At 48.6% G+C, this 20,619-nt stretch overlaps 1 protein-coding gene across 1 annotated transcript in view; it reads right to left on the reverse strand.

Moving 5' to 3' along the window:
• Positions 1 to 4,787: 4,787 nt before the first annotated feature.
• C1H1orf94 (chromosome 1 C1orf94 homolog) overlaps positions 4,788 to 20,619 on the reverse strand; it is a 38,347-nt gene continuing 22,515 nt past the window's right edge. Inside the window, exons 5-7 of the mRNA XM_065930468.1 lie at positions 15,308 to 15,385; positions 11,134 to 11,330; positions 4,788 to 4,863 (exon numbers count right to left, since the gene is read on the reverse strand). Coding sequence (XP_065786540.1) covers positions 4,788 to 4,863; positions 11,134 to 11,330; positions 15,308 to 15,385 — 351 coding nt within the window. The remainder of the gene's footprint in view (positions 4,864 to 11,133; positions 11,331 to 15,307; positions 15,386 to 20,619) is intronic.

Below are 20,619 nucleotides of genomic sequence, written 5' to 3' on the forward strand. Positions count from 1 at the left end.
TCTACCTGGATGCAACTAGAGATTATCATACTAAGTGAAGTAAGTCAGAAAGAGAAAGACAAATACTATGCGATATCACTTATGTGTGGAATCTAAAGTATGGCACAAATGAACCTATCTAGCAAGCAGAAACAGACTCACAGAATAGGAATAAGACTTGTGGTTACCAGGAGAGAGGGTAGGTGGGGGAAAAAAGTGTTGCAAGTTTGGGACAGACAAAAACCATTATGCATAGGATGGATAAACAACAAGGCCCTACTGTATAACACAGGGAACTATATTCAATGAAAGTGAAAGTGAGGTGAAAGTGAAGTTGCTCAGTCGTGTCCGACTCTTTGCGACCCCACAGACTGTAGCCTACCATAGACTGCAGCCTACAGGCTTCTCCATCCATGGGATTTTCCAGGCAAGAGTACCAGAGTGGGTTGCCATTTCCTTCTCCAGGGGATCTTCCAAACCCAGGGGCTGAACCCGGGTCTCCCGCATTGCAGGCAGATGCTTTACCCTCAATATCCTGTGATAAACCATAATGGAAAAGAATATGAAAAAAAGAATGTCTAAATGTGTATAACTGAGTCACTTTGCTATACTACAGAGACGGCACAACATTGCAAATCAACTATGTGTTAGTTGCTCAGTTGTATCCATCTCTTTGTGACCCCACAGACTGTAGCCTACTAGGCTCCTCTGTCCATAGAATTCTGCAGGCAAGAATACTGGAGTAGGTAGCCATTCCCTTCTCAGGGGGTCCTCCTGACCCAGGGATCAAAATGGGGTCTTCCACATTGCAGGCAGATTCTTTACTGTCTGAGCCACCAGAGAAGCCCCCCAACTATACTTTAATGAAAAAGAAAAAGCCAAATAGTGTTCAAAGTATCATAAACAAGGCCATGATCCCCACACCACCATCCCTCACAAACCCATCCATAGGGAACTGCTGCTAATAGGTAACTCAACTCTCCTGGAGCTTGTTTATTCTGGAATTTACCTCCAGATTTCCAGAGAATTGTGGGAATTCCACTCTCTCTCAAATCATCCATTTTGAATATTACCTACTGATTTCCTATGATGATAAAAAGATTTCAGCTCTTTTTACACCCCTCTCTTTATCTCCATTCTCCCACTATAGTTATCACACTAGTTTTGGTTAAATCCATATTTGGGTTTTTTATTATGATGATCACGTAAATATTGTTCACTGCTGAGTTAATAACAATTGTTTCATTTCTTATTTGAATTTATAGCTAAATCTTCCCTCCCCCACAAACCACTATAAAACAATTCTCAATACAATTTTCCACACAGTCAACTCTGTCAGAATGATCAGTCCTTTTCTTCTTCTCCAGCTCCTCACAGCCACCCACCCCTATCACCACCACCAACACACCTCTTATCTGAGGCCTCCAGTTTCCTGCTCTAATCGGGGGGGGGCACGGTGTGGCTCTCCAGCTTTTGCTTCATGATTCTTGAGCTAAGATCTTCTTTTTTCATCATCCCAGGAATTTCCTCAGCCTCCCTCCCACTGAGGATACCCGATATCTCTATTCCACGTCTTCTGTCCTGGTTTACCCACTTGTCTTAGTGGGGCACACAGCTTCCTGACAAAGGTTCAAGGAGGCAAAGTCTTTGAGGCTCTGCATATCTGAAGACACCTTCATTCTACCTTCACGGGTGAGAGTCTATAGTTTTCAAATTTCCATTAAAAGTCATTTCCACATGAGAATGTGCATGTGGCAACGGGGGGAGAAGGGGAGGGTAGGATGCATTGAGAGAGCACATTGACAGAAATACGCCGTATGGGTAAAATAGCTAGTTGGAAGCTGCTCTGTAACACAGGGAGCTCAGCTTGGTGCCCTGTGATGATCCAGAGGGGTGGGGTTTGGTGGGGTGAGTAGGAGGGAGGCTTAAGGGGAGGGGATAAATGTACACATAGAGCTGATTGATTCACTTTGTCATACAACAGAAACTACACAACATGGTGAAGCAATTCTACTCCAATGTTTTCAAAAGTGTAAAATTCAGTGACCAAAAAAAAAAAAAGAAAATCAAAGTGGTGACAGCTTTGTCCCAGGCTCTTCTAGGTTCCAGTGTTACTGCTGAGAAATATGAGGCCATTCTCATTTATGAACATTTGTATGTGAGTGGGATTTTCTGAAAAGCTTAGGATCTTGTCTTTATCCTTGATACAGTGAAATCTCACAATGATGTGGCTTGATGTAGATCTTTTTCACTCATTTCGCTGAGCACAAGTCTGGACCATTCAATCTGGGGAATTTTCTTTTGAATTTCTATTGGTACTTCCCTCCCCTCTCTTCACATTGGTCTGCCTAGAACTCCTGTTAGCCAGGTACTTGGTTTCCTGGACTGGGCTTCTCATTTTCTTACCTTTTATCTTCTATAATCCATCACTGTATGTTTTAAAAATTCCCCTTTCCGGAAGATCTCTTTGATGCTAGCTTCCAACCCTTTTCACTGAAAAAATTAAATCAGCTATCACTGTTTTAATTTCAGAAGCACTTTCTTGTTCCGATTTTTAAAAATAATCATACTGCATATTGTCTTATTTTTAAAATATACTGTCTTCTCTTATCTCCCTGAGAATGCTATGCTTTTTCTTTTTAGTTCTTTTTACATTTTTTTGGTGAGGACTGGCTTGTCCTGACCAGGGACTAAACCTGGGCCATGGCAGTGAAATCTCAGAATTCTAACCACTAGGCAACCAGGGAACTCCCTTACCTTTGTCTTTCTTGGTGGAGATTATTCCTTTCTATTAAACATTAAGACCTTAAAAGTTGACTGGAAGCTCTTTGTGAAAGAGCATAATCACGGGGTAATTTTCATTGGTACCTCCAAGTGCCTGTGGGGCATTTAAGTTTCTTCAGAGAACTCTCCAAATCCCTGCCTCTTGGGTAAAGTCCAGCTGCTGGCTTTGGCTGTGGCTATGTATTTCACCTAATGCCCATTTTCTATCTGCACCCTCATCTCCACAATCCTTATGTATGATTTGTAGGTTTCTCCAGAAAAAGTGCCTCCTGTCTCCTATAGGACAGTCTGTGGCCCCTGGCTTTGTGGGACCAGGGCAGGAGATATCTCTTATTATATATCAACCCCTTGCTTTCATCTCTATTAAGGCTCAGCAGGGGGAAATGGTTTGCTTCTTGTTGATTGGCAGGCATTTCAACTTGATCTTTCGTTCCTCTGCTAAGGAATTCACCATTACTCTACCCTACTTCTGCCTTTGTACATAGCAGATAAAATTGGGGCTTCTCTTAGTTTCATTGAGAATGGAGTTGGTATAAATGTTCTTAGTCTCCTTGTTATTACTGCTATTTAGTAGCTAAGTGGTGTCTGGAAAAGAAATTGACTTCCAGGGACCCAGGAAGAAAGGTCAGCTGTGTCACACTGTGAAGGCAAGAGAAATGCTCTTGTGAATCCTGGACTTAAGCCCATCCTGAGACACGTTGACTTGCATATCCCTAGCCTCTCACTGCAATCGGCACTGGGCTCCTAACGTGCCGCAGACCTGGCCCTCACTGACCTCAGCCAAGGTGAGGCCAAGCTCTCAGGTGAGTATTAGGACTGGTAATAGGGCAACTTAGAACTGACAGTGTTGGTCCATCTGCATGTACATGGATCAATTTTTGAACCCAAGAGGTGGAGGTCCTTACATTAACCCTCTGTTTAATTTCGTCTTATGATGGTTTGCCAAAAGATAGTTCATTTCATAGACCATCCCTGATTAGTGATGGCTGCCTGGATCACCACAGGGGGAATGGTCCTGTGGCTTTGTCCAGGCTCAGAGGAACAGCCTAATGGCACCTGCCAAGAGTATTGCATAGAAGAGTTAAAATATATGCATGTCACTGACTCGGGCCCCCTCCTCTTCTCAGACTTGTGCCTTCCATCCACGTGATCAAGACGCTCTCAGTGTCCCTATCCAAGTCGCTGATAACAGCTGATTGAGAATGATCCAGGGACATTGCCGTGAGGGGCAGTTCTGAGACTGACCTCTAGTTCGGCATTGATCTACAATCATCAGATATCATCTTGTCTATCACGATATTCATGATTACTTTTAGAACTGATTTTCAGGACACATTTTCCCATCTCGTGTCTAAGACAGCCTTTTCTGTAAGTGGTCACCTGGATGGGACACAGCAGGATGCCCTTCTTCTTCATCCATTCCTGAGATGCTTAAACTGGGCTGCTGAGAAGTGAGTGGATCACACACGAAAGAAGAGGTGAGCCCGCAAGTGTACGATCCCTGGGGTCCCTCATTTACAGAGAAGCACTTGGAGGATGGTAGTCCATGGCCTCTCTTCATGTCCTCAGTAAACTTTGACTTTCCTGGGGTGGGCAGTGGGGGAAGGAGCAGTGATGATTACACAGAGCATTACAGAAAATAAGCAGGCACACTCCATTTCAAGCAGCTCATACTTTTATCGGAAAATACAAACTTTCTAAAATTAAGTGTCTTACTTCTATTTTACCAACAACAAAAAAAACAAAAATCACTCATGTTAGCTAAATACAGATGCATATGTGGATGAGCAAGTGCGTATGAATCCAAGGGGGGAGTGTGTGGTCTGCACTTTGCGTGAGGGCGAACTGTGTGCGTGTATGAGCGTTGGTCCATAGATGCGTCTGGCCTTGCTGTTTTCTGTCTGTGACCTGGTCAGAACCTTGACTTTCCAAACTTCATACCAAGCTGCTGCAGAATCCAGAATTCCAGAGTCCTTAGCCCTGCTCCAGGGGCTAAGGTGGGAGGAGGGAGGTAAGAAGGAGATCTAAAAATTTATGCCATTCCCACTGGAGGAAAAGTAGGGGCTGTTCATCAGGGGCCCACCGGACGTTGAGCCAAACCTGGAGGAGGAAGAAAAGAACATCGTGATGGGACTCCCCTGGTTGCCCAGTGGTTAAGACACCACCCTCCCAGTGAAGGGTCCCGGGTTCAATCCCTGGCCAAGGAACTAGATCCCACATGCTACAACTCAGAGGTCGCATGCAGCAACAAAAGAGCCTACATGTGGCAATGAAGATTCTGCCTGCGTGTCACAACTAAGACCCGGTGCAGCCAAATACATTTTTAAAAAATTAAAAGAGAAAAAAGGCATTGTGATGGAATTCCTGATGTTGGTGGTGATATTAGGGAAAGTAATATGTTAATTTGGGGGCTGTCAATGACTGGGAAGATCATGACAGGCTTAGAAACTGAAAGCTTTAGCAGTAATCCAAAAAGCTTTGGCTCTGAGAAAATAACATTGAAATAATATTATTGGAAGACAATAAAGAGTTTCTTCTGCCATTCCCTTAGGTCAGGAAGGCCCTGGTAGCCTGTAGGGACTCTGTCCAACCTATGCTCTCTCCATATCCAGGACCACAGATGAGGAAGCCTCTCTGGATTGGAGCACCTTACCTGTGGGCCTACAGCCCCTGTACCTGCCTTAGAGGATCGCGTGTGTCCCTCAAGAGATTTCACAACATCAGAGAACTGAGAGTCACATCCCAGAGTAAGATTTCAGAGTCCGGACCACCCCAGGGCTCCCGATCCCCTTCTCAGCACCAGGCTCAATCAGGCCCTGAATTTCAACCCCAATCTGGCAAGAAAGCACAGAGGCACCCCTGACTGCCCACAGCTTTGCTAGACCCCCAGGGAAGGAAGAGCTGAGAAGTCCTGAGCCTCGACCTCCAAGAACAGAAATACATATTCTTCTGCCTTTTCTCCCCAGCACACTGTTAGTCATACTTCGAAAGAGAGTTCAAAAGCCGTCTTCTCTGTGAAGACTTCACTGACCTCTCCAGATGGAATCATTTACTCACACTTCTGGTATCCTATTGCAATTTCTTTCCCCATCTGCTAGGATACTTTGAATGAATGGAACAGAGCTCAAGACAAATCACAGCAGAGCAAATGGCTAGATTTAGTCTAATCCAGGGATTCTCAGTCGCTTTTCAGCTGGGCAGATGCATATTACAGAAGATGCTCACGTTCATGGTGCCCTCCCATGAATTGATGAAACAAAAAAGGAGCAGGGGGCAGAGGAGGGGAGAAGCAATGGGGACAAACCAGCGCATTAATTTGTAATGCCTCAGCTGGTATCAGTATCCGTCGCTCACATGAGCGGCCGTGGACAACTGAGGATTTAGGTTGTCTGCATCCCTATTAACTAAAATAAATTTTCTGAGAACAAGGACAATATCTGGACTGTTCACCATTCTACACTCAGCACCCAGTCCAGGACCTGGCACAAGGTAGGGTGCCAGATAAGCAATTAATGCCAGTGGTAACATTTCTTTTTCTCTTTTTCAAAAGTCATATTGGAAAAGAAATTATTGGAAGTGACGCTACTTTAGGGATAACGCTGAATTCCACTCTGGTTTATAAAATAAAGGCCATAACCCATACTTGAGTATTTAATAATTACCAGCAATAAGTTAGGTGTAACACATCTCGTATCTGTTGTCACACCCCATACATCTGAGCCCTTTCGGTTGAAAAGTTCTGATGGGGTCAGCTGCCAAGGGCATGGTCTGGACAGGACCTACCCTAGAGAGCCAGGAAGAGGGCTAATCCATGCAGACTACAGTTCCCCAGGAGTGCTTCCTGGAGGAAGAGGAGGAGCTTGAACTGCCTCTCGAGCACCGTTGAAAGGTCTTGGTTTGCCTGAGACAGTTTCCCCACTGGCATTCCCACTGCAATTATTATTTGCAATCTTTTGACTCTTAAGCTTATTGCTGCTTGAAAGATACATTGTATGGTGATCCTGGACTTAGCAGAGGTCAGAGAGGGCTCCCCTCCTCCTTCCCTGAGAACACCGAGGCCACCTGCTCCTTCCTCTCCCACTGCATTTAGTTTGGTCTCTTGGTTCTCTTCTTTGCTCCTAACCCAGAGGAAGCACTGACCCTCCTTGTCTCCCAAATTAAACTCTCTTCGCCTAGGCCCTGGTAACCCTCCCTGCCCAGGACAGCGTCTTCCGGACCTTACTTCATCCAGTACTAGTAACCCCCAGCACCACCCCTGAGCCCAGGGCTCCCTTCGCCCCACCCTGCGGTGCCAAGGTTTTTTTGCCACACTGTCATCCCACCGTCTCTTCCTCTGGCTCCCTGCACTCCACACTCTCCTGCTCTTCTCCCGTCTCCTTAGACCCCTTGCTTGTGCCTCTCCATCTCCACAACCCCTCTACGTGTTGGGAGGCCCAGGGTTCGGTCCTTGGGCCTCTCTTCCTCTCTCTGGACATGTGCTCCCAGGCGACCTTGTCCCACCCCATGCTTCTAAACATCATCTATATGATTTCAGTTCAGTTCAGTCGCTCAGTCGTGTCTGGCTCCTTGTGAACCCATGAATTGCAGCACACCAGGCCTCCCTGTCCATCACCAACTCCCAGGGTTTACTCAAACTCATGTCCATCGAGTCAGTGATGCCATCCAACCATCTCATCCTCTGTTGTCCCCTTCTCCTCCTGCCCCCAGCATCAGGGTCTTTTCCAGTGAGTCAATTCTTCACATGAGGTGGCCAAAGTACTGGAGTTTCAGCTTCAGCATCAGTCCTTCCCGTGAACACCCAGGACTGATCTCCTTTAGGATGGACTGGTTGGATCTCCTTGTAGTCCAAGGGACTCTCAAGAGTCTTCTCCAACACCACACTTCAAAAGCATCAATTCTTTGGCCCTCAGCTTTCTTTAGAGTCCAACTCTCACACCCATACATGACCACTGGAAAATCCATAGCTAATGATTCCCAAATTTATATTATCAGCCACCCCGGAGCCTCAGACTCAGACACCCACCTGCCCATCGACAGCTCCACTCCTGTATCTAATGGGCATCTCAAATTTGGCATAAGCAGAGCTTCCCTGGGGGCTGAGTGGAGCCACTGGCTGTGAACTACTGAAACCCATGCACCTATAGCCTGTTCTGCGCAACAAGAGAAGCCACCACAATGAGAAACCTGTGCGCCACAACTAGAGAAAAAGCCCATGCAGCAATGAGGTCCCGACACAGCCAAAAGTAAACACATACACAAATAAAATTATTTTTAAAAATTTCACATATGCAAAAACCAAATTCCTGATCAAGGGACCTGTGCTCTCCTCATCCAGACTTTGGTACTGCCACTTATCCAGACACTCAAGTCAAACACGTACAAATCAGTGCTACTTGCTCACTATCCTGTGTAAAAGAAATAGTGGGAAGTTGCTAAATAACAAAGGGAGCCCAGCCTGGAGCTCTGTGATGACCTAGAGGGGTGGGATGAGGGGAGGAGAGCAAAGAGAGGGAGGGGAAGGATGTAGATATATGTATGTATATATACATATATAAAATATGACTGATTCACGTTGTACAGCAGAAACCAACACAAAATTGTAAAGCAATTTTCCACCAATTAAAAATAAATAAAATAGCTCAGTTAAAAAACAAACAAACTAGGAATCACACTTGACTCCTCTTTTCCTTCTTCCACATCCAACCATCAAGTCCCATCAATTCTACCAAGAAAATAAACGTTCCAGATTTTTCTTGCCTCCTTTCCAGGGTTGCTCCTAGTCTACACTACCAGCTCCTCTTGCTTGGGCAGTCGTAAAGGCGCCGGCCTGGTCCCCTCCCTCAGTTCTTTCTCCACAGCCCTCTCTTTGACACTGGCCCATGTCATCTTCTTACATGGAGAATTAGAGCATGCGTGGCCTCCCACATCTCCTTCCTCCCTCTCCTCGCAGACCCTCCCTAGTCCGGGCCTGCCACTACTCTAATTTGAAATCCGCCCCCTCTCTCTCCCACCAACTGTGCTCCGGCTACATTTCCCATCTCATGGCCACGGCACTTTCTATCCTTCCTGCCCAGAGGGCTCATCAATTATATATACACATGGTTCATCCTCTCGTTTCATTCAGATCCCCCCCTTTTCCCTGCACCTGACATGTATGATGCTTATTCATTTCTGCATTGTCTATTGATCCTCCTGGAATGACTGAAGGAACCACGCTTGTCTTGTTCACTCCAGTAACCCGTGCCTAGAGCCAGCCAGGCACACGGAGGAGGACACAAATATTTTTTGAATAAATGAACCATCCCTTTGAGGGACGCAGGCCTGCACTCCTCGCCTCACCTTTCTGACCCCACTTTTCTGGTCTTTCCAGATAACCTCTCAGGCACCCCTCCAGCCTGCTGACCGCGCCGCCTCCCTTCGCTCTCCTTTGCCCACAATGTCCCCAGCTGGCCCCCGGCTCCTGCCCGCTTCTAAGGCTGCTCCTTCCTCAGTCTCCTCCCTTTCCTGTCTCTCTGAAGACAGCTAGAGACCAGGGCTCTCCCTCTTTCTGCTCCCCGCCAGTGCTTCCCAAGAGCTGACCAACGAGAACGTGGGACCACGCTGCTTCCCAGCATGGCCGGTTCTGCAGTGAGTTTCTCTTCCCCCAAGCCCAGAGTTACAGCGTGGGAGGGGCGTCTGCCGGCCTACAGGTGGGCTGTCCGCCCTCTGCCATCTCATCCACTCTCACCTCTCTTACAGACCCTGCAGTCACCTCTCTTCCCCCGTCTCTCTCCCCTCTGGCCCATCGATTCATTCCAGCATTCACAGCTCTGCATCGGACCCCCAGGCCTACCAGCCAGAGCTTTTAATAACCCAAGTCCGGCCTCCCCTTTCCTTTTTCCTTCTCTTTCAAGGGGTGAATCTCATACCTCAACCAGGTGCCTTTATCCCCTAGGTCTCAAGTCTGCCATGCAACCTTCCACCCCAGGGCCTGATTCCCCAGGATGCTGCCCCCTCCCCATCCTGTAGGCCCCACTGCCCACCCAGCAGGGACCTTCCCTCTGTCCCTGGACCGCTGTGATGGCACTCTGTCATGGCACTAACATCATCGCGCCCCCTTCTGGTCCACTCCCATCTCTGAAGGAACGAACCACGTCCTATTCATCGACGGGGTCCCACAGGCTAAGTTCACCATCACTACTTGCGTCAACCGACGCAGCACTTTCCCGAGTGTGTTGGTGGAACACACTGAGATGTGAGAAAAGGGGAGGAGAAAAAGGATGGGGAGAAGGAAGGGAGGGAGAGAAGGGAGGAAGGCAAGAGGGGAGGGAAGGGTGGGAGGGAAAGAATAAGAAGAGAAAAGAAATGAGAGGTCACGGTCATGGGTTTTATGTTCAATTGACACTACTGACCATCACCTTGTTGAATGTTCTCCACGCACCCTGGTAAATTAAGTGATCTGTGAATTCCAACAGTTGAGAAATCTTTTTATCTTTGTTTCTACCTTTCTCATCCGAAACAGATCTGACTATGGAAACCTCTTTCCAAGAGTTCAGGGGGAAACACTGAAACACCCATTGACAGGACAGTGAAGGGCAGTGAGGGGGAGGAAGGGAATCCTTGTCAGGTTGGGGAGTCTGGCCCTAACCCTATAAAGGGAGGTTCTCACAGTGGGGCACACATTCCCCAGGGGGCACCCAGGACACTTGGATTCTCAGGACTGACCCGGCCCCACCTGCCTCACGGAAGTGAAGGTTTGGTGGGCGGAAATGAGCAGCTGCCTGCTATTAAAGCAACAAACACATTTCTTACTGACCGGCATATAAAGTTTGTGTGGAACTGTCAGTGAAAAGGTTTGAGTTTGTGTTGGCTCTTAGCTGCTAAGCCCCTCTCCTCTGGTGTTTGGGGTAGGTTGGGGGGAAAGTGTGAGCAGTCCGATAAGCTGTGGGAGAAGCTTCAGCAGGGCCAGCTGCGAACTCACGGGGCTGTTGCAGAGATTGGCCTGGCAAGGAGCTCAGGACGCGGTGAGTGGGGGGAGAGCTGTAAGGAGACCACCTGGCCTAGCCCGCTGGACGCCAGGCCAACGGGGAAAGGCATATGCGTCCAGTTCCACCACCTGCTGCGGGCAGGTGTCCGTCCGCTCCTGACACACACCTGCCCCTCCGCACCACACTGAGGACTCCGCCCCGAACCGGGCCCTGACCAGGCTCACCGCCACACCTGGCCCGTCCCGCACACACACAGCCTCTGCACACAGGCCCGGGGTCTCCCGTCCTCCCGGCCAGGGAACGTACGTAACAAGGAAGCGCCGGAGGGCCCAGAGCGCCCACCTGCCCGCCCCAGCAGCTTCCGGGAGGACACGCGGACTTCCGGCGCCGGCCGCAGACTCACCCGTATGCCGGGGGGACCAGGTACTGCGGCCCGTCTCCTGCCATGGGGGAGGGGTCTCGGGGACTGCTGGCCAGCTTCTGAGGTGTCCTCTGAGGGTACGGGTAGTTGGGCTGGACGAAGGGGATGTAGCTCATCAGGGGGGTGTAGGAAGAGCGGAAAACCTGTTGTCCCATCTGCTGGGGGTTGTATGGCGCCACCTGCAGGGCAGAGAGGAGAGAGGCGCTGAGTCCAGCAGGGCCTGCTGCCTCTAAACATCACAGTCCCCCAGCCCTGCCGCAAACCCTAGGTCCCACTCCTCAGCCCCTGTGGCCCCTCAGTCACTGCGGGGTACCACAAAAGGCAGTGTGTTGAACTGGAAAAAGCACGGGCTCAGCTTCTTTATGGGAGACCGGCAAGGTATTTAATTTATCCGAGCCTCAGTTTCCTGGTCCATAAAATGGGCAAACGCTATGTCCATTAGTATGGGGATTGAGTCAGCTGATATAAGTAGAGAGACTGGCACATAACAAATAACAAATGAATATTATTTCCATGATTGTTTCTCTTCCCTGTCCCCTAACTTTCCCTGACCAGGCTCACCTCAAAAGGCCCTGATTCACTGTCGTCAAGGCTGTCAATCTCAGTCAAGGCTGTGGAGATGTGTCCATCCCTGGCTTCTAGCTCAGGATCTCAACAGAGGCCCAAGTCTGAGACAGCCGTGCCCAGTGGAAATTCTTGTGATGGATGATGGAAATATTCTGGGTCTCCATCCAATGTGGTTCCCACCAGACATAAATGTAGCTACTGAGCACTTGAAATGGGGCTTGTGTGACTGAATTTTAAATTTTACTTAGTTTTAGTTGGTTTCAACATAAATAGCCACACATGGCTGCTGGTTACATTACTGGAGAGTGTGAGTGCAGGAGAAAGGCCAAAGAGGGGAAATGGGATTCAGCTCAAACCCTAGAGAAAAGTAGGAACTCACTGGGTTTCTGAGACCGCCCAGATCAGACTCATCAAGAAGCAGGGCTCCCACTGTCTTCTTGGCAAGGCAGGGGCCCCTTCTGTCTTATTTACTGATTTATCCGCAGCCCTAAGCAGGGCCTGTCACATAGCAGTTGCTCAATAAACATGTGTTAAGTGAATAAGTGAAAAAAGTAAAGAAAGAAAGAGGAGGTGGATGGAGGGAAGAAAAGACCAATGTCCACTTGAATACCTAAAATGATGGGGAGCTCTTTAATGGGGAGCTCTTTAATTGCGAGCACTGTATTCTGCCACTGACAGCTCCAAATGTCTGACGTGGAGCTGATATCCATCTTCCTGTGGGTTTTGATCAAAACTAGGGAAATTCTTGGGTTTCCACTTTCACAGCAAGAGTGGGGTCCACGCTGCTTAGCTGCTCAGTATACTGACTCCCCGCTCTCACCCTGCACACCCTTATCTAATTTAAAAAGATGACAAAGGCTAGTGCTCATTAAGTGATAATAAGGGTGTGCCAGGCCCTTCATGTGGATTCTCTCATTTAAATTCTGAACAGCCCCCGTGAGGTAGGACCATTAGGATTCTCATTTTAGGTACAAGGAAACGGAAGCTCAGAGAAGTTAAGTAACTTGCTGAGTAAGTGTTTCAAGTGTCTGAGTTTTGTCAGAGTCCCCGAGTCCCTGGACTGCACCACTGTGCTCGGTCCTTCTAGAAGTTTGGGCCCATCCCTCCTGGCCCTCCCCATCCTTCCCCCAGTGGACAGATAGGCTCTGATGATGCTGGATGTGGGTGCCAAACCCCCAAGAGGATGACCTGAAGGTCATAAAGTGCCAAGAGCTCAAAGAGAGAACCCAGGAAGGGACCTCCCAGGACAGACACCCAAGGGTCAGCATGGCAGAAAAAAAAAAAAACCTAGTTTTTCCAGTGTAGGGGGTGGGAGTCCCAGAGCTGAACCTGAGAGGAAACGGACATGTAAAAGAAGATGTAGGTCTTAGAGCTGACACAAGCTTCACTCAAAACTGTACCCTACTGGTGCACTGGGAAGACCCAGAGGGATGGGATGGGGAGGGACGTGGGAGGGGGGATCAGGATGGGGAACACATGTAAATCCATAGCTGATTCATGTCAATGTATGGCAAAAACCACTACAACATTGTAAAGTAATTAGCCTCCAACTAATAAAGATAAATGAAAAAACAAAAAACTGTACCCTAGCTACATGTCACTGATAAAAACCATAAACCAGAGCTGTGTAGATGGCTCTGGAACCATCTGCAAGACACACTCTGCTGACAAAAGCAATGATGGAGCAGTGTGCCCAAAATGCCACATTCATATAAAAATGCTTGTATAAACAGGTATCACTGGAAGGGCACCTAAGAAACCAGTCACAGTGATTGCTTCTAAGGTGTTTAAAATCTTATACCAGGTTTTTAACGTTACTGTTTCAAATATACGCACATACATAACTTCATCTAAAAGCATTTGCTGAGGAGCTAGGTGGATAGAATCACTGCTCAGGAGGTGGACGGGTCGAGATTGGGATTCTGTGAGCTTGACTGCCTCCCCTCGTGACCTCATCTCAGGATGTAAAGCTCCTACTGCTGAAAGAGCAGCCCTGGCCCAGGTGATAAAGTGATCTATACTTATAGTCCCTTCTCTATCTTCTAGAACATTCTAACATCCTTCAGGGCAGAGGTGCAGTTTGAAGAGAAAGGGTAGGGCTACCTGGGGGGAGAGGAGAGGCCAAGGAGTCTGTGACCTGGGTGTGTGCATTGCGGGGGGCAGTGTGCAAGGCCAGACTGAGAATGTAGCCTGTTCTCAGCTCTTCTCCTCACACCCAACCCCTGATCCAAGATACTCAGACTCTCTGAGTATCAAGAAGTGCTGTTTGTGTTGCCTGTGTGTGCTCAGGTCCACGCATATCCAGTCTGGTGGCATGTATATAAACACATCTTTATTTATGTCTGGGTACATGTTTGTATTTTCATCTCTGGTGCTTGATTTTTTTAAAAGATCTTTTTGATGTGGGCCATTTTAAAGTCTTTATTGATTTTGCTACAATATTGTGTCTGTTTTGTGTTTTGTTTTGTTTTGTTTTTTGGCTACAAGGCATGTGAAATCTTAGCTCCCGGACCAGGGATTGAACCCACATCCCCTGCATTGGAAGGTGAAGTCTTAACCACCAGACTGCCAGGGAAGTCCCTCTGCTGCTTTACTTTGATACTACATATTTATGAATCTTATTTACAAGAGGCAGTAAGCCAAAGTTACTGGGAACATGGGCCCTGAAGCCAGCCAGCTCAAGATCAAACCAGATCTGCCATTGTGTTACTGTCAAGCAGATGTTGACCCTGGACCTACCCATGGGAGTAGGGGGTGCAGATTTAGCTGACAAAAATAGATAACACCCAGTTAAATTTGAATTTAAGATAACAGTAAAATTTTTTTAGTAGAAGTATGGTCCATGCAGTATTTGGGATATAGCTCTACTAAAATTTTATTCACCATTTACCTGGATTTAAATTTAACTAGGTGTCTTGTATTTTAACTGAGGAAACTATGGGAGGGCTATGACTCCCAGCACAAGTGATGCTGGGCCAGGCCATGTGCTCTGCTCTGGCAGATGGTGGGCAAACATGACCACATCCCAGCTCTGAGCCCTCCCACACTCCCACCATCCAGCATGGCAGGTGCAAAAGCAATCTTCAGCCTGGGCCCAGAAGGGGGACACTTAAAAAAGGCTTGACCCCAACCCCAGCGCAGCTCAGTCAACCTGTAGACCTTTGGGTAAAAATTAAACATTGCATTGCTTAAAGTCTCTGAGACATTGAGGCTGTTGGTTGCCACAGCAAAAGCTAACTTAGGTGTTAACTTCATAACCTCAGGCAAATTATTTCCTCTCTCTGCGTCTCCGTTTCCACATCTTGACTCTACCTCATAGGGTGGTTCTGAAAATTAAACAAATGCAGGTAAGGCCCTTAGAGAAGGGCCTGGCATACAGTAAGGGCTCTATAAGTGCCGGCCAGCATTGTCTCCTGGGGTCACTGCTTTGTGGCCACATGTATTTTGGTGTTTGTGTCTGTACTCTGGGGTCAAAACTGGGCCGGAAAGCGTGGCTGGTGACCAGCTGGTCAAAGACAAGGCGACAGACATCCTTCTGACCTGAAGGCCTCCATGGGCTGGGACAGAGGTGAGGCGGTCATCGACTTACCTGTCTGGAGTAACACCCCAGCTGGGGGTGCAGGGTCTGCTGGTAGGGCATCCTGGCTGCCCGCTGGGGGTACAGGCCCTGGGAACAGAATGGAGGGACTCAGTGCCATGGGATGAGAGGCTCCCCGCCAAAGAATGGCAGCCACTCAACTCAGCTTCCAGCTCCCTTGCCTGGATCTCCAGACACAGGAGATCCCATCACACTGCTGGCCAGACGGCCCCTCCCCACCCCGCTCCCCAGCTGCTTAGTCCAGCTGGAATCAGGTTGAGCTGGCATGCCTCACACCACACAGGGAGCCCCTGGTTAGCAGGATTCACAGCCATTTGATTGAATATTTAAGACATGAGCTTCAGGGACCTGCCTGTCTTTTGAAATCCAGATCTGCTCCTTAGGCTGTGTGACCTTGGGCAAATCACTTCACCTCTCTGAGCCTCTTTTCCCTTGTCTCTAAAATTATGTGTGTTTAAGCCTGCAATAAACTGTGGAAAATTCTGAAAGAGATGGGAATACCAGACCACCTGACCTGCCTCTTGAGAAACCTATATGCACGTCAGGAAGCAACAGTTAGAACTGGACATGGAACAATAGACTGGTTCCAAATAGGACAAGGAGTACGTCAAGGCTGTATATTGTAACCCTGCTTATTTAACTTATATGCAGAGTATATCATGAGAAACGCTGGGCTGGAGGAAGCACAAGCTGGAATCAAGATTGCCGGGAGAAATATCAATAACCTCAGATATGCAGATGACACCACCCTTATGGCAGAGAGTGAAGAGGAACTAAAAAGCCTCTTGATGAAAGTGAAAGAGGAGAGTGAAAAAGTCGGCTTAAAGCTCAACATTCAGAAAACTAAGATCATGGCATCTGGTCCCATCACTTCCTGGCAAATAGATGGGGAAACAGTGGAAACAATGTCAGACTTCATATTTTTGGGCTTCAAAATCACTGCAGATGGTGACTGCAGCCATGAAATTAAAAGATGCTTGCTCCATGGAAGAAAAGCTATGACCAACCTAGACAGCATATTAAAAAGCAGAGACATTACTTTGCCAACAAAGTTCCATCTAGTCAAGGCTATGGTTTTTCCAGTGGTCATGTATGTTGGAATGTAAAGAAAGCTGAGCGCCGAAAAATTGATGCTTTTGAACTGTGGTGTTGGAGAAGACTCTTGAGAGTCCCTTGGATTGCAAGGAGATCCAACCAGTCCATCCTAAAGGAGATCAGTCCTGGGTGTTCACTGGAAGGACTGATGCTGAAGTTGAAACTCCAGTACTTTGGTGACTTCCTGCGAAGAACTGACTCATTGGAAAAGACCCTGATGCTGGAAGGGATTGGGGGCAGGAGAAGAAGGGGATGACAGAGGATGAGATGGTTGGATGGCATCACCGACTCGATGGACGAGTTTGAGTAAACTCCAGGAGTTGGTGATGGACCGGGAGGCCTGGCGTGCTGCGATTCATGGGGTCGCAAAGAGTTGGACACGACTGAGCGACTGAACTGAACTGAAGCCTGCAAAGCCTGAGAAGGAAGCCAGATTATCTCTGTTGGTGTCTATGCCCCTTTTCTAAGTACCTTCGTCAAACCCCATTCCTGCCCGGAGGCATGAGTGCCTGAGGCTGTCTGTGTCCGTGTGCTAGTTCGCCTCCTGTCTCTGTAAACACACTGGCCCTTGTGCTTCCATCTGTGTCTGCAGCCATGTGTTTCTGTCTACAAATGTGGGACTGTGAACCCAGGTGTGTTAGTCTGGGCCTCTGTTGCTGGGTGTCTACCTGCCCACGTGTATACCTGTGTCTGTACCTGATGATAAAGACGGTCATGAAGATAAATGAGCTAATCCATCTAAAGGGCCCAGGATAGCACTCAGCATGTAGTAAGGATTCTGCTAGTGCTAGGTACTTTTACCATCTCTCACTGTCTCCCCCCTATCCCCACTGCTCCCGCCACTTCAAGAGGCTGCCTGGCATCTCAGCCCAATGCTAAGTAGAAATTTTATTCACAACTCTGCCCAGAGTGGCCTTAGGTGTGCCTGTGCGCGCGCGCGCGCGCACGCGCACACGCGCACACACACACACACACACACACACACACACACACACACACACACACACACACACACACACACACACACACACACACACACACACACACAGCAGAACTGCTACTGTGGGTGGGGTCGGCTCATGACTCATCCAGTCCCAGGCTGCCCCCATCCGCCAATCCAGAGTTAATCCATAAGATGCAGCTCAAAACCCGAAGCACCCCTCAGACCAGAATATGTCTTTCCAGAAGATTCCACACCAGAGATGCTGCCTCCATCACTCACTCAGCTGAGCCAGTCATCAAAGCGCTGATGACTGAACTGCCCTTGATGACTTCCTCGGAGCCCCTGGACTGCTCATAAAAGGCTCCGAATCCCTGATGTGGAGTTCTGGGGAAGGCCCCCAGTTCTCCTAGGGCACATATCCTCTCAGGGCCTTCCTTGCTGTCTGCTCCCAGGCACCCGCACTTGACCGTGGCCAGGCCTCCCCCACACCCACCAGCCCCTTCATCGCTTGAATCCAGTGCACAGGCTTGCCTTTTCTTCAAGCTCTAAGGCCCCAGGGCAGCCCCACCTACCCCCGCAACCAGCCTGTGACGGGGCATGGTCTGAACTGGGCAGGGAAGTCAGCCGAGGGGGCTGCCCTGCCTGTGCCCAGGCCTCAGTGGGCTCCAAGGCCACGCTCTAAGTGCCCCTCTTCTGTTTCACCACCTCCCCACCAGCACTCAGCCCTGCTTTCCATTGCCAACTCCCCTGGGCCGCCGTCCTCCCCACGCCTGCCTGGGCACGGCCACCCCTAGGATGTGTGAGCTGCCCGTCCCTGCTCCGTCATGGGGTGGGTTTTCAGGAGACGATGCCGTCTTCATCAGTATGAGCCACCCTCAGTGACTTGAAGGGGATTTCTAGTTGTTCAAATTGCAATTCTGTGAAATCACAAGCAAGGGGAAATACACATCCATTCCTCTTTGCTTGAGGTCGTGACCTCTTCGCATGTGCCCGCCCTCCTTAATTAGGAGCAGAGTTCCTTTGTGCCAAGCAGCCCCGGATTCTCTGTGGAGCTTCTGGGTGCTGGGGACTTAGTCCTCCATGGCTCTGCGTCTGTCGACTGCAAAGCTCTGAGTAGACTGGATTTGGGACCTTATCTTTATTCCTAACATCAAGCAGGAAAAAAGAGACTGGGATAGACCGTTCCCTGTTTCTCCTCTGTGCCTCCTCAAGGTCTGCAGACCTCCCTGACCCCGTGTCCCAGGAAGATCAGGGCTGAATAACAATAAGAACCAACACCTGTATCAGGCTTGAGATTTTTACCAAGTCCTTTCCCATCCATGGACTCAATTAACCTTACAACTGACTCAAGTATTTGCTGCCGCTGTAATGATTTTGAGGCCATTTCATAGGCGAGGAGACCAGGGCTCAGAACATTTGGCTAACTTGCCCAAGGCCACACAGCTTGAAAGTGGCACTATTCCCTTAAATCCAGTTCTGATGATTCTAAAACCTGCCTTCTTTTTTATCAAATCAGACCCCTTGATCAGCTGTCTTGAAGCTGGTTGGTATCATGAAATCACGAGAAGCTGGGAAAAGGTAAGTCACACTGTCTGTTGTTACCCCTTGGGAGGGTCGGTGGGTACAGGTGACTTCAGCTGGTCTCAGTGAGTGTCTTTTTAGCTGCATAGGAACAAGGGGCCCTACCAGCCGGGGCCTTTCTGCCCAGAGGCCCAGGAAGCTCAGAGTCAGCCCTGTGATAAAACACCGGCATCTCTGAAGACAGAGGACCTTCATGCTAGAAGAATAGTTTCAAATTTCACCCATGCCAAAAGTCAAGTCAGAAGTTAGCATAGCAGAGAGAGACTGTCCCCTCTTTACAAAACAAACCACTGCAAATTAGCTTTACATGGTGAGCCCCTTGAGTGAGTGCATTTGAGAGTGAATCAATTTACACTAAATAAAATTATGCAGTTGTTTCTATCTCAGAGCTGGGGGGCACACCATGCTGCCCTTGGATTCGTCCCTGACTCGTCCTGGACTCCGAGCTTCCTAGTCACCTTGGAATCCCCTCACTTAAGTCAAGGCTCAGCCTGCAGTCAGTGTGAAGCAAGGAGGTTTTTTGTGTTTTTTTTTTAAATTATTTAAATGAGAAAATAAATAAATACAAATGAGTGCATCAGGGAGTAGGTGATAAATGACTCAATAATGAGTGTGCAAGGGTGGAGGAACTTCAGTGAAGGAGCTGGTGAACCAGTGAGGATGTGAACAGGGTATTTCTCCAGGAGAGCATATGGTAGATTCAGGATGGATGCACCTGGGGTCTTCCCATGGATCACGCTTCCTTACACCATCTCACCTCAAAGGTTGGGCTTGAGAAAGAGGGTGACCACTGGCTCTCTTTAGCAAACCAAAAGAACACTTGCAGACAAAACTTTGGAGAGAAAGAGAGAGACCGTGCTAACCCCCTTTACTTCAGTTCCTGTTTTAAGAATCAGGGGCTAATTCCAGCGGACCAGCTCAGAGGGGCTTCACATGGAGTAGAGAAGACCCACCTCTCGAGCAGGATGTTAAGCCATGAGACTGGCAGCTCTGCTGTCGAGGAGGAGGAAATACCACTGGGAACCCAGGGGCAGTGGAAGGGGGAGGGCACGGGGCAGGACGAGAGGATGTTCAGGTTGGATTTCCTTCTCTCTTTGCCCTCCCCAGGCTCGGCCAGGCCAGGCTGGGGCAGCAGGCTCCCAGGGGCCTGGCCCTTCTGTACACCTGCACGCCATTCTGGCCAGCAGCCAGGGAGGGGACAGAAGGCTGAGACTTCTTAGGCACTGAGCACCTGTCCTGGAGGAACTGAACTCTACCTAAAGGGACTATTTAAGCTCTTGGTTCAGACTATGGTTTAAATCAGAATGGACATTTATTTGATTTTTTTTTCATCTCTCTACCCAGTGGGTGGCAGCTCTTACAGGAGATTAAGTTAAATAGACGAACTAAAGGAACCACATTTTCCCGGAATAAATAAGTTGTGTGAGTAAAACTGCCAACGTTGCAAGTGTTTCCCCCACCCCTTTGTGTCTGATGCCTTTTAGCTCTGGGTCCAAGACCAAGACTGTGTGCCAAGCCACCTGAGCTGGTAGAAGCTAAGATTGCTAGGCTGTCATTGTAGTAAAACAGCCGCATAATTTGTCATCTGCAGTGGGACACTTGAGTGTGAAAGGGAGAACAATAAATAATTATGCGGGGACCAAAGACCTAAACGGGGACTGTCCCGAGTAATCTAGGACGCATG

The sequence above is a fragment of the Muntiacus reevesi genome, chromosome 1 (assembly GCF_963930625.1).
Source record: "Muntiacus reevesi chromosome 1, mMunRee1.1, whole genome shotgun sequence".
Classification (NCBI taxonomy): Eukaryota; Metazoa; Chordata; class Mammalia; order Artiodactyla; family Cervidae; genus Muntiacus; species Muntiacus reevesi.